The sequence below is a fragment of the Protopterus annectens genome, chromosome 2.part0, assembly GCF_019279795.1.
Source record: "Protopterus annectens isolate FY-2018-M chromosome 2.part0, PAN1.0, whole genome shotgun sequence".
NCBI classification, from domain to species: domain Eukaryota; kingdom Metazoa; phylum Chordata; order Ceratodontiformes; family Protopteridae; genus Protopterus; species Protopterus annectens.
In genome coordinates this window covers 847,070,071-847,082,733 of record NC_056728.1, presented here as the reverse complement: position 1 = coordinate 847,082,733, position 12,663 = coordinate 847,070,071, and the positions used below count along the sequence as shown (strand labels likewise).

At 40.7% G+C, this 12,663-nt stretch overlaps 1 protein-coding gene across 2 annotated transcripts in view; it reads right to left on the bottom strand.

Annotated features, from left to right (window-relative positions):
* The window catches only part of RCHY1 (ring finger and CHY zinc finger domain containing 1), a 690,901-nt gene that overhangs the window by 58,135 nt on the left and 620,103 nt on the right, over positions 1 to 12,663 (bottom strand). For both annotated transcript variants that reach the window (XM_044061114.1, XM_044061115.1), the window contains one exon: positions 7,039 to 7,159. In XM_044061114.1, coding sequence (XP_043917049.1) covers positions 7,039 to 7,159 — 121 coding nt within the window. The remainder of the gene's footprint in view (positions 1 to 7,038; positions 7,160 to 12,663) is intronic.

The window sequence follows — 12,663 nt, the reverse complement described above, 5'->3', positions numbered from 1 at the left end:
GCAAAGATGGTAAGATTTTGTGCCACATGATCGTGGTGTCTGTAAAAATCCTGAGGGGACCTAGAACCCTGCGAGAGAATGCAAAACCTGAAGAGCTAAAAGCAAATCTCATTTCCTTGATGTTGATATGGTCTTTTACCTACTGGGGAGATCAGACACCCTGGACCCTGACATCACTGGCGGAAGCCCCCTTTCCAGGTCTGAAGCATCTGTAAACAGCTCCTGGGTTTTGGAAGGCACCAGAAAAGGAAGACTTGGATTCAGAAAAATCTGGTGATTCCACTATATGAATTCCTTAGACAATGCAAGAGTGGGACAGGAAAGATCAGAGGATGACAATGCTGCAACCAAGTTGTTTTGAGGTACCACTGGAGCTTCCACATGTAGAGTCTGGCCAAAAGAACCACTGGAATTACAGAAGCCATAAACTCCACAGGCTGAAAGAAACTCTCTTGCAGCTATCACCTGTAAAAGAAGAAGAGACTGGAAGAAGGTAGTCAGACAGAGGACCTTCGGGGAGGAAGAAAAGCAGTCAGTGAAAGGGTCTGGATCTTGCATCCTGAGAAAATCTGGTCCTGTGAATGGGTCAGAACAGACTTCTTGAGATTGAGAGTAAAACCCACACTGTGAAGGAGGAACATGGGGAATTAGAAATCCTGCAGAAGTTGCTACTGAGAGGGGGGTTGAATACACAGGATATTCACTTTGAGAAATATCTGAACACCACGGACTATGCAACTGACCAGGAGTCAAGACACGTTCTCAAAACCCTCACTCTGTAGAAATACCAAAAGGCAAAGCAGAGAACTAACAATGTGAGGAAGAAACACAATATTCTGTACAAGTAGAGGCACTTTCCCTATCCCTCCTCCCAAGACTGACAAGAATGGCTCTTCTTTGACCACTGAGGGGACCCCAACAACCACAGAGGAAGTGGCTAACCACCGGTCCACAGTGGCTGCATGGACAAAACTAAAGGGATCCGAGGAAAAAGATGAATGGTCTGTGGAACCAACTCTGGCCACAGCAGGGTCACCCACATAAGGCTAAGGCAAACTGACAGTCTGCTGTGGTGGCAAAGCCGGTTAAGTTAACTTTTTATTTTTGTGGCTGAAGGAAGTACTGATCATGGGACCGGTAATTTGCTTCTTGGTCAAGCCAAAAATAGAGCTTCTTTCCCAAGGATACTAAGCAACACAAGATGGTAAATTTTTCAGACTAGTAAAAAGTTACGTTTTTACAGTAAAAGCACAGTTAAAACCACTCTGATACACTTTACAAACTTCAAAAAATAATTTGAACACAGTTTTTCCACAGGGAAAAAAAAAACATTTTTAGAATGTTTAAATTAACTTTTAAATTGTTGGAAACATAAGTGTGGCAGTCAATAAAAACACATATTCGTATCTTAAAATATACTTTCCTAAACAGGAAAGTAAGTTTAAACATTAAAGATATGTGGAAAGATTTTCTTCACAGGGAAAATAACTGCCCAGCAATGTAACAGCACAAGCCAACTGTTGATCCTTGAAAGCCTGCATCATAGTATTCTCTTCAGCATCAGGAAAACTCTGAAGGGCTTAGTGCCCAAACTGTTTTTTTACAGTCAGCTCAGCTCAAGCTGACTAATAGTTTGGGCATGTGAAAGGTGCCCTGAATCTTTGGAAGCTGGCTGTCTTATTTCCTGTGCAGGATATAACCCACATAGCTTAGACTACTGCAGCGATGATTAATATGATATACATCTGTCTGCCCCCCCCAAGAAGGAGGAACAAGTTTGAGGGGTTCATTTATTTATTTTATTTATTTGACATTTGCTTACCAGGAAAGTTTGACTGGATCATGAGTTACCCATCTTCAGTAGAGGCCCAGGGAGAAAAGCTCCAGATACATATGATTTGGTTAACAGAATGAAAAACTAGACAGACAAAGTTATAACATTCAAGCACAAATATGAAAACAACACATTAGTTTGTCAGAATGAGAACTTAACAGACATAATAAAGTCATAATATTCAAGTCCAAAATTTGAAATACCACATTGTTTTATCTGTGTTTTTATTCTGAAAAACTAAGTCATAGTATTCAAGCATTAATTATATTGAAAGCCTGACAATAGGTCGATGCAGCATTATTTATATAATTGATTATCATAATGATTATTAATATTTTAGAGGTCATGAAATATGGTAACAGATTATATTGGTAAAGGTGTAGGACAGTACGAGTAGAGAAGGGTGGGGTGCGATAGAGGAGATAGTAGGAACAGATGTGGAAAAGGTATGAGTGAAACCTCAGGGGAGTATGCATTGAGGAAGGGAAGGTAGGGTAAGTTTGTAGTGGGAATAGAGAGAGTAGAGGTAGAAAAAGGTATAAGAATACCTCAGCCTGGGCTCATACAGGAGGAAATCCAAGCTTTGATGAAGTGTTCTTTTATTCAGGTTTTGAAGGAATGGAGGTTAGTAGCAGTTTTGATAGTTACAAGAAGGGAGTTCCATAGTTTTGACACAGAGCAGGAGTAAAGGTTTAGGCCTGTGATTTTGTTAGGTTAATAAGTTGTGAGGAGATATGTGTCTTCAGGGGTCCCATTCAGAAGACCGAAATGCAGATTCCCCGACGCGGAAATCACCGACGCCAGATGACCGACAGGTACGTATACCGACAGGGTGATTCGCCGACAGTGGAAAGACCGACAAGGGTAATCTGCGATCGCGACCCGGTAAGTGTGCGATAGTGACGGAGGTAGGAGTGGTCAGGTAAGTGAGTTAGGGTTAGGGTGCAGGTAGGTGATGTGTACGTTAGTGTCGGAGCTTGGGCTAGGGGTGTGTAAGTGAGTTAGGGTTAGGGTGCAGGTAGGTGAAGTGTGCGATAGTGTCGGACCTTAGGGTCAGGGTTTGGGTCAGGGCTAGTGTGTATGGTATGTAGTGTCGCGTGTTGTTTACGTTCCGTGTGTCGGTGATTTGGTGTTCGGTGTTTTGCGTTGTCGGGTTTGTGTGTTGTCGGTTATTTGGCGTCGGTGAGTTTTGTGTCAGGGAATCGGCGTGTCGGTGTTTAGAAGTAGACCCATCTTCAGATATGACATGTTTACTTGGGATATTACATTTGATTAATGGGCTAAGAGCAGGACAAGCTAGTGGGTTGTGGATGATTTTGTATAATGTAGTAAGCTGTATGCATTGGAGGTGGGGGGGGGAGTTCAAGCCATCTTAGGGAATGTAGGGCTTTACAATAATGAGTTACAAGTGTTGTATTTATGGCAAATCTGGCAAATCTGGCAATTTTGTATAGCAGCTTTCTATTTTATTTTTTTCTTAGGGAGGTCTGCAAGTTGGTTACAATTGGAGCCCATTAACAGTGAAGGCAAGAGGTAGGTTTTGGCCAGGGTAATTTTGGTAGCTGCTGTGAAGAAGTTCTTTATTCCTGTATAGCATTGCCTAGTTTTTGATTTTTTTTTTATTTTTGATACTCTTTTAGATGTGTAGTTCAAACGTGAGATTGTCAATTATGACACCTAGTAGTTTGGTATGCTGAACCAATTCAATTTCAACATTGTTGGCTGAAAAGATCTTGAAGTTTGTTTGTTGGAGCTATGGCGTTTGTGGGTGAGAAGGGCCTTTGTTTTTTTTTTTTTTGTATCTGTTGTAGGTGAGTTAATGTGTTTGACACAGAGATAATAGTGGAGTCATCTGCATATTGGATTAGAGTGCCTTTACAGGAGGATGTAAGTTATTGATGAAGACATTAAACACCTGTGGGGTGATGCGATATGGGGAGATACAGCCCTGCTGTTTTACTGCTTGCTGCCTGTCAGCTAAGTAGCTAGAAAACCAATGAAGTGAAGAGAAGGATTGACCAATGCTGGAAAGTTCATTAAGGAGTTTGGGTTGAAATACCATGTCAAATTCTTTTGACAAATCTAGAAATATTGCAGATACTAGTTTGCCAGTGCCACAGGCTTTGTTGACAGAGTCCATGAAAAATAACAAGGGTGTTGCGGTACTGCGTACAGATCTAAAGCCATGCTGAGTGTGGGAAAGTAGGTTGCTGTGTGTAAGATGGTGGAGAAGTTGTAGGTGCACATATTTTTATAGAATCTTAGGGGGGACAAGATTGCAATAGGATGAAAGTTTGTGATGTCAGTGGAGATGACTTCCTTATGTAAAGAGATAATGTATGATCTTTTCTATATGTTAGAGGCATCTGATTCAGTTATGGATCTATTAATTTAGATGCTAACAGGGAATGCTATTGCCTCTGCAGCAAGCTTTAAGTATTCTGGTGCGAGGTTGTCTGCTAAGGTTGAGCAAGGTTTCAGTTTTTGTAGTAATTTTTTAAAATGAGATAAAGGGATGGGCTGAAAATTAAGCTGGGGATGGTTTAGTTTTTTTAGTTATGAGTGAGAGGTTGGTTGTGTGAGTGTAATGTGTGAGGTGTGTGGCAGTTAGTACTGGGGGGTAATAGTAGAAGTAGTGAGCTGGGTTGGCTTTTATGTTGGATACAGACTCCATAAAGTATGTGTTGAATTTGGTGGGTGTTTGAAGAGGTGGCATATTGAGGTATAAATTGGGATTATTTTTATTTCCTGGGTTGAGTAGTGATGTTACAAAGGACCAGAGTTTCTTAGGGTTGTTTTTGTGGTTATCTTGAATGGAGGAACAGTATAATTTTTTATCATGTAATATTTACCTTTTTGTTTGACTAATTGTCTGTATAACTGAAGATTAATGTTGTTTTTATTCTTTAGCCAGGCAGTCCATGCTTTGTCCTGGTCTTTCATTAGAATTTTACATGATTTGGTGAGCCATGGGGCATGGTTATTTTTTATTCTTTTTGTTCACTGAGGGGCTAGGAAATTAAGAATGCTTAGAAAGATGCTGTTGAAATGTTCATCATTAAGGGGAAGTCATTTTAGGATGGACCAGTAGGTAGCTTCCCACTCTCAGGTCAATTTATAAGTCAGAGCAATCACTTTATAGACAGAACAAAGCAATTAAAAAGTTGCAAGTAAAACAGGTTTTCTGTCATTTCCTGAGACTAAATACCTGGAATAAGCAGTCTAGTCTTCTGGCCAAGCAAAAGGAGACAGTGGCCAACTTAGCATTTCACAGAGCAGGCATGTATTTAACTGATTAAAGTTAATATGCAGCAAGGTTCTTCATGATAAATATGCTTACATGAAAACAATGACAAAAGTCTCAGTAAACTTATAGGAGTATGGCTTTGTGACACCTCCTGCAATAGCAGGGTCAGATGCAGTGACCACAGGCTATGAAACAATGACAAAAGTCTCAGTAAACTTGTAGGTGTGGGGCTTTGTGACAGAGGTCCGGCAATATCAGGGTCAGATGTAGTGACTGCAGGCTATGAAACAATGACAAATGTCTCAGTAAACTTGTAGGTGTAGGGCTTTGTGAAACAGCTCCTGCAATATCGGGGTCAGATGTAGTGACCGCAGGCTATGAAACAATGAAGAGGAGAAGACTTGACCAGTTTCAGGAATCATGAAATGTCTCTTCCTTTAGCATAACTTATTCTTGAGGAGGATTTAATAGTCTAAGATATGTTTATCAGAGAGCAGATCTAGGACCATGGATCTCCTTCCTGAAGCCAACTCTGCGAAATGGCCTCCATAGGGTAGACAAGTGCCAGTGTGGTAGTACATGAAAAGTCTGCCTGGAAAAGGACTCTGGTTGCACAGTGATGGGGGCAACATTGCCTTGAGTTTTGGTGACCTTCGCATTCTATAAAGTATTTTCTTTCTCTTTGGGAATAGGATAGACCTGGAAGATTCTTCAACATTGTCAATGATTTTCCTTATTTGCACGCCATTTACTAGATCCTAAGAAACCTGTCCAAGACAGGATCTCATCATGGAATGGATTGCATCAGCTCATCCCTAAAAGGGAAAGACTGAGTCACCACCAGATGCGGACACAAGCCCTAAGTCTGCCTCGCCAGCCACAGCATCGGCTCTTACCTGCTTGTCATCAAGGCAAGTCTACACTTTCCACATGAAAACAAGAAAATGGTTACACTTTCAACGCTGAACAATTGCAATTCTCTGGTCCACTAATAACAAAAAAAAAAATAAAATAAAACAGATGTGTTGAAGAAAATGGTTCATAAATGACCATTTTGTGATATGACTGACAGTTGGGGGTGCTATGGCAGAGAGTAAAACGCATTGCTTAATCAAAAAACAAACTCAGATATCACCTCTACTGATATGCCATGCATTTCTCACCATAGAGTTTTCTCCCTTTAATCGAAATAAAAGAATGTCTCTAATACAGAATACAAGTTAACATCATGTAAGTATGACTCAATGTTTTCTCAGTATTTTTTTCAGTTTACAAACAGTTTCAGCTTTCTATCAAAAAACATCATGTACAGCTGGTATTTTTCATATCATATGTCGCATAAATCCAAGCAGTTTTTGACTGACATTGTCAGTAAATTGGAAAGAGATGCCAAGATCCAACACTTATACAGGTTAACAAATACAAAAGAGTTGGGTAAAACATTCCAGCTACAGGGCCAATAAAACGCAAGGCACAAATTGTAAACTCAATGTTAAAAGTGTGAAGTGTCAGACACAGATCACCAGTTTCCCACATCAGCTATAAAGAGTAGCCTAAAATTACAGTTCTGAGGTTCAACAAAAACAATTACATTAGCAAGTTAAACTGCATCATTCAAATACACCTGGAAAAAGCTTTTAAGGAGATGGTCACAAACTGAATCATGACTCATAAAAAGAACTAAAGAAAGTCTTGCTAAATAGTGTCTAAAAACAGGAAGTCACTGTATTTTCTCTATAGGAAATAAACAGAAAACAGAACAGAAAATGTTTTGCACTTTGTTGAAATCTTACAGGGGCAGAATGTCTATAATGTGAGAGAAAAATCTGTCTAGAAAATGAAAGCAACACATGCATAAAATATAGTGGAAGACTGCAAATTGTGTTTTTACTGGCTTCTTACTTAGACAAGAGTTATGAAAACATCAAAAGATCTGCTAAGACTAGAAGCCACTTACCATGACTGTCATATTCTGATATTCTGTTGGCATTGGAGTTTGTGAGACCTCTTCATCTAAATTCTGCCAGCACTGAGTCATATCAACAGCTGACTGCATGCATACCGGGCACCTGTATGACCTAAGAAAAACATAACAGTACTGTTTGTTACATATAGAATGTTGTTATGCTGCAGTTTTAGGTGTCTGTGACATTTAATGTGCATGTTTCAACTGCAGTGTTGAACTGACAATGACTACTCCAAGCTACATACGGATGTATACCCACTATATCAGTTAATCTGCAAGAAGGCCTTTTGTAGTGGGTAACTGCTGAGTCTTCCTCTTCTAATATCTCCAGGTTAGCACAAGTCTGATTTATTCATTTTTGTCTAAGGGGTGAATTTGGCATCATGATTAAGGTCTTTGCTTCATAAATATGAGGTACAGGGTTTGATTCTGACCTCAGGTTATTGGCTAGGCTTTAAATGATCACTCAGGGCAGTTAGCCTAGTATTCACCTATGAACCGAAGTATTCAAGGATTTTTAAACCTCCAGCCAGTACATACATATCAGGATACCAAAATCCACAAAAGGAGAGCATCCTTATCCCCTGTACTGCTGAGTTTGAATTCCATCCACTAAGCAAGAGCTACCTGTGTAAGACAGAAAATAAAAGGTAACAAAGAATATAATAATTATATACTTGCTTGACTTACAAGAAAAATCCTTCAGCAGTACACATCAAACTCGAGGGGGTGGGATTATTGCAGGAGTGTTACAAGTGACAAGTACAGACTGAACCCATCCACTAAGCAAGGGCCACCTGTGTAGGGCAGAAAATACAAGGCAACAAAGAATATAATAATTCTATACTTGTGTGACTTACAAGAAAATCTTTTCGCAGTGCAGACAGGCCATCTAGACTTGGTGGTGGGAGTGGGGAGGGGGATTGGAGGACTGTTTAAAGTAAACACTACAGACTGAAGGTTACCTTCCAGATAAGTACTCATTGCGTCAGTAAGGTCTAACTTCAGAGGTCTTTTGCAATTATTAACCATTAGGAATAATCCTAAATAAACATTCAAAACTCTTTACGAATCAGAAACTAAAAGAAGCCCAAAAGGGCAAGACCAGAGAAGGCAGAATCCTGAAAAGCTGAGACATCAAAGGAAGAAATGTGTCCTGGAATCAAAATTAAAAGAATGACCCTCTATACAATGAATAAAGAAAGGGACAGCTGTTCTGTTTAAGAAAAATAAGAGCAAAACTGATAACACCAAGAAGAGTAGTTCCAGGACCGCAAAATGAAGACAATAGTTCGTAAAAAAGGTAAGTCCTTTATTAGTTGCCAAGTGGTAAAAATCCAAAGACAGTTGGTACAAGACAGCAAAATCAGACCAAATGGTAAAAATCCAAAGTCAGTTGGTACAAAACAGCAAAATCAGACAAGCGCTTTCGCTTGGAGAATGCCAAGCTTTTTCAAGTCAAAAACAGTTGCCTGCAGTGAGGCAACTGTTTAAATAAGAATGTTAATTGGTCACATGTTTGGTTAGAGCTGAGTTGCATTAAAAAAACAATTGAAACTGTTTTAAGCAAATGAACAACCAAATAATAAAATAAAAAGTTAAAATGTGCATAGATTGAATTGACATTGCATTGTTTATACATAACTGATAAACCAAGTAAGTGTTGTGATGGGATTAAAAACTTGGGTTGTCCGAAAAGTTTGAATAGAAATACAAATACAAATACAAGTGGAAGTTTAAAAAAAGCTGTGTGTGATCCAAGTGAATTTGAAGTCAGCAGTCCTGTGTAATATGAGAAACAATGTAGTGCTATTATGTTAGCCTTAAAAATAGATGTTGTGATGCACATGAATTTAGCTACTTGGTGACTTGGGGCAAGTGTGTTCAATGGGCAAAAAAACAGTATAGAAAATAGTGAAAATAGGATGAGACATGCTATAATCTGGCCCTTCTGAGCTTCAGAACTGAGCCTATACTGAGTGTACCATTTAACCCCGGGGGCCTGCCTGCATCTAGCTTGAGTTGCCAGACAAGCTCCCTGTATTCCAAGGTCGATTCCCAGTCCCCTCCTCTAATGTTAGGGTTGACTTGTTCAAGGATCATGAAAGACAACTTGTAATTGGGACATGTAAGTGAGTGTTTGAAAAAAGCGTTGCTTTCCTTTTTCTTTTCGATGTCGTAAGTGTGTTCGTATAGCCTTTTCCTGAATTCCCTCTCTGTTTTGCCCACATAAAAGGCATCACAGGTGGTGCAGAGCCCAATATAAACAACCCCTTTTGTTCCACATGAAAAGTGACAGGGGGATCTGATGCAGGTGTGTCTGGATGCAAGGTAGATGTGGGATTTGTTTGCAATGAGAGGACATTGCTTGCAGGCACCACATTTGAAGGTGCCCTTGTTGTTGTGAGAGTTGTGAGTAGTTGCAATGGGTTTTCTCTCGAAGATGTCTTTAAGGTTTTGCCCCCTCTTCCTCACAAAATTGGGTTTGTCCGGAATGATGTTCCTGAAGTCATTGCCAGCCAGTACAAACCAATATTTGGATACAATAGTTTCAATTTGTTCAGAGTTGTCGGAAAAAGTATAAATGAAATTGCCATCCATTTCTTTGCTCTGTTGTAACATGAGGTTGGGGATCTGCACTTGCGTGCGTCCAAGCAGTGGGGGGTATAAGGAGTCCCTTTTGGCAAAGATTTCATCTTTTAGTGAGTTGAGCAAGTTCTCAGGGTAGCCTCTTTGGGTGAACATGTCATGTAGATTGTGAGTCTCTTCTAGAAAATCGGAGAGTTTACTGCACATTCTGGATGCTCTTATAAGTTGGCCCTTGACTATGCCCTTCTTTTTATGAAAAGGGTGTTGACTCTCATAGTGTAATAGACAGTTCGAAAAAGTGGGTTTCCTGTAAACCTTGGAGTGTAATTCCAAGGATTGGGCATCCCTGTAAATGGTAACATCAAGATAGTGCAGGTGTTCATGACTGATGTTGTGTGTAAAAGTCAGAAACTCTGTGGTACTGTTAATGTATTCCAGAAAACTCGACAGTTGGTGTTCAGTACCTTTCCAAATGAGGCAGATGTCGTCAAGGTATCTGCAATAGAAGGTGACAAACTGTGCCCAAGTAGTGCCAAAAATGTAGTCCTGTTCCCATCTGTGCAAAACCACATTGGCATAGTTGGTGGCGCAGGAGGCCCCCATTGCTACTCCTTTTTCCTGTTTGAAAAGTTCCCCATTAAAACAAATGTAGTTGTTGTGTAAGACTGTGCTCATCATGTCAATAATTAAATTGATGAAGTTGTTACCCAAATTCGTTTCTTTGGTGAAAAAGTCACTAAACCAGTCTAGTCCTGTAGAGTGGGGAATACTGGAAAAAAGGTCTTTAATGTCAATAGTGACCAAAAAGGAGGGGGGGGGGGCAGTTGGACACAGGGAAAAGTTTCAGAAATTCCCATGAATCTTTGCACACGTATGTGAGGGCGTGGGTATGTTGTTTTGTGATGTGGTCAATGAACTTGGCAATAGTACAGACTGAACCCATCCACTAAGCAAGGGCCACCTGTGTAGGGCAGAAAATACAAGGCAACAAAGAATATAATAATTCTATACTTGTGTGACTTACAAGAAAATCTTTTCGCAGTGCAGGGTAGACAGGCCATCTAGACTTGGTGGTGGGAGTGGGGAGGGGGATTGGAGGACTGTTTAAAGTAAACACTACAGACTGAAGGTTACCTTCCAGATAAGTACTCATTGCGTCAGTAAGGTCTAACTTCAGAGGTCTTTTGCAATTATTAACCATTAGGAATAATCCTAAATAAACATTCAAAACTCTTTACGAATCAGAAACTAAAAGAAGCCCAAAAGGGCAAGACCAGAGAAGGCAGAATCCTGAAAAGCTGAGACATCAAAGGAAGAAATGTGTCCTGGAATCAAAATTAAAAGAATGACCCTCTGTACAATGAATAAAGAAAGGGACAGCTGTTCTGTTTCCCTGAGCACACTCAGCACTTCATGTAAAACTTGACTTAGTGATGCATGTGTGAAGTATAAAATGCTCCCCCACCTCCGGACTCTTCCACCGTAGAAGGAACAGCTGTATAAAATCTTACCTTAACAGTGGATGCCCTTCTCTTCACTGCTGCAGTGTTCTTCACTGAGGGAATCCCCTGCCAAGGACAGCCCAAAGCCTGGCAGTATACCAAAGCCTTTGGATTTTATAGCAGCCGTACGTCACACACATGCTTCCCATATAGGGAAGGTGATGTATGGATGCAAATATTCAGAAAGTACAGTTTTGTACCTACCATAAATGTAGATGTCCGAACAGGATAGCATCTGCAGTCATAACAAATGGGTTGTCCTGTCGTCAGGCAGCCCTTCGGTCGGCCGGATTCCAAAGTCTGGGTCCGGCTTCGGCTGATGTCGCACTCCACCCAACGTCATCTCTGCTGGTCTTCGGGTATAAAGGCATCAGCCGACGCCATTTTCCTCAGTGTTTCTTGCCCCAGATGCCAGTTGCCCTCTTGGAAAGCTAAATTTTGGATAAATGCCAATGTTTCCAAAAAGGTAGAAGGCAAACACAAAAAATAAGCATGTATGTACATATATACAAACAAATACACCATAAGAGACCCCCCCCCCCAGCTAGCTAATAGGAGGGTAAATACCCTAGGAGTACCACAGAGGGGAAGGAGGGAGGGTAATCCTGACTGCAGATGCTATCCTGTTCGGACATCTACATTTATGGTAGGTACAAAACTGTACTATGTCCTTCAAGGTAGCATCTGCAGTCATAACAAATGGGTAGAATACCATAGCCAACTAGGGGTGGAGGAAGAAAAATTATGGTGTAGTTAGGATCCCTTGCAGTACAGCAGTGGCAAACCCTGCTCGGGATCTAGAGTATAGAGGTAAATTATAATGCTTGGCAAATGTATGCACGGAGGTCCAAGTAGCCGCCTCAATAATGTCCTTGGTTGCCACTCCTCGTAAGAAAGCTGTGGTAGTGGCTGTAGCCCTTGTAGAATGAGGTCTTATGTTCTGTGGAATTGGTTTTCCATGGTAGGAGTAACAGAATCTTATGCAATTTCCTATCCATTTGGAGATTGTCTGTTTGGAAATTGCTTTTCCTTCCCTTCCTGTTGCATAGGCTACTAAAAGCTGGTCAGTTTTTCTGTTACCTTTGGTTCTGTCCAGGTAGTAGCGTAACTGTCTATGTACATCCAAGGTATGCAGCAGTCTTTCCCCCCTGTTCTGTGGATTGGGAAAGAAGGTAGGTAGTTGGATTGCCTGGTTTAAAGACACTATGGATACCACCTTAGGCATAAATGTAGGATTAGTTCTCATGGAGATCCTATCTTGATGGAAGATTAGGAAGGGTTGTACTGCCATTAAGGCCTGTAGTTCCGAAACCCTCCTTGCTGAAGTAATTGCCAGTAGGAAAGCAGTTTTCCATGATAGGTGTTGAAGTTCTGCTGTTGCTGCTGGTTCAAATGGAGGGAGTGTCAATTTTTCTAGCACAAAGTTCAAGTCCCATGCTGGTAATGGTGGTTTCCTAGGAGGTTTTACATTCTTGATCCCTCTGAGGAACTGCCTGAGTAGAGGATGCGAAAAGACAGGTGGATC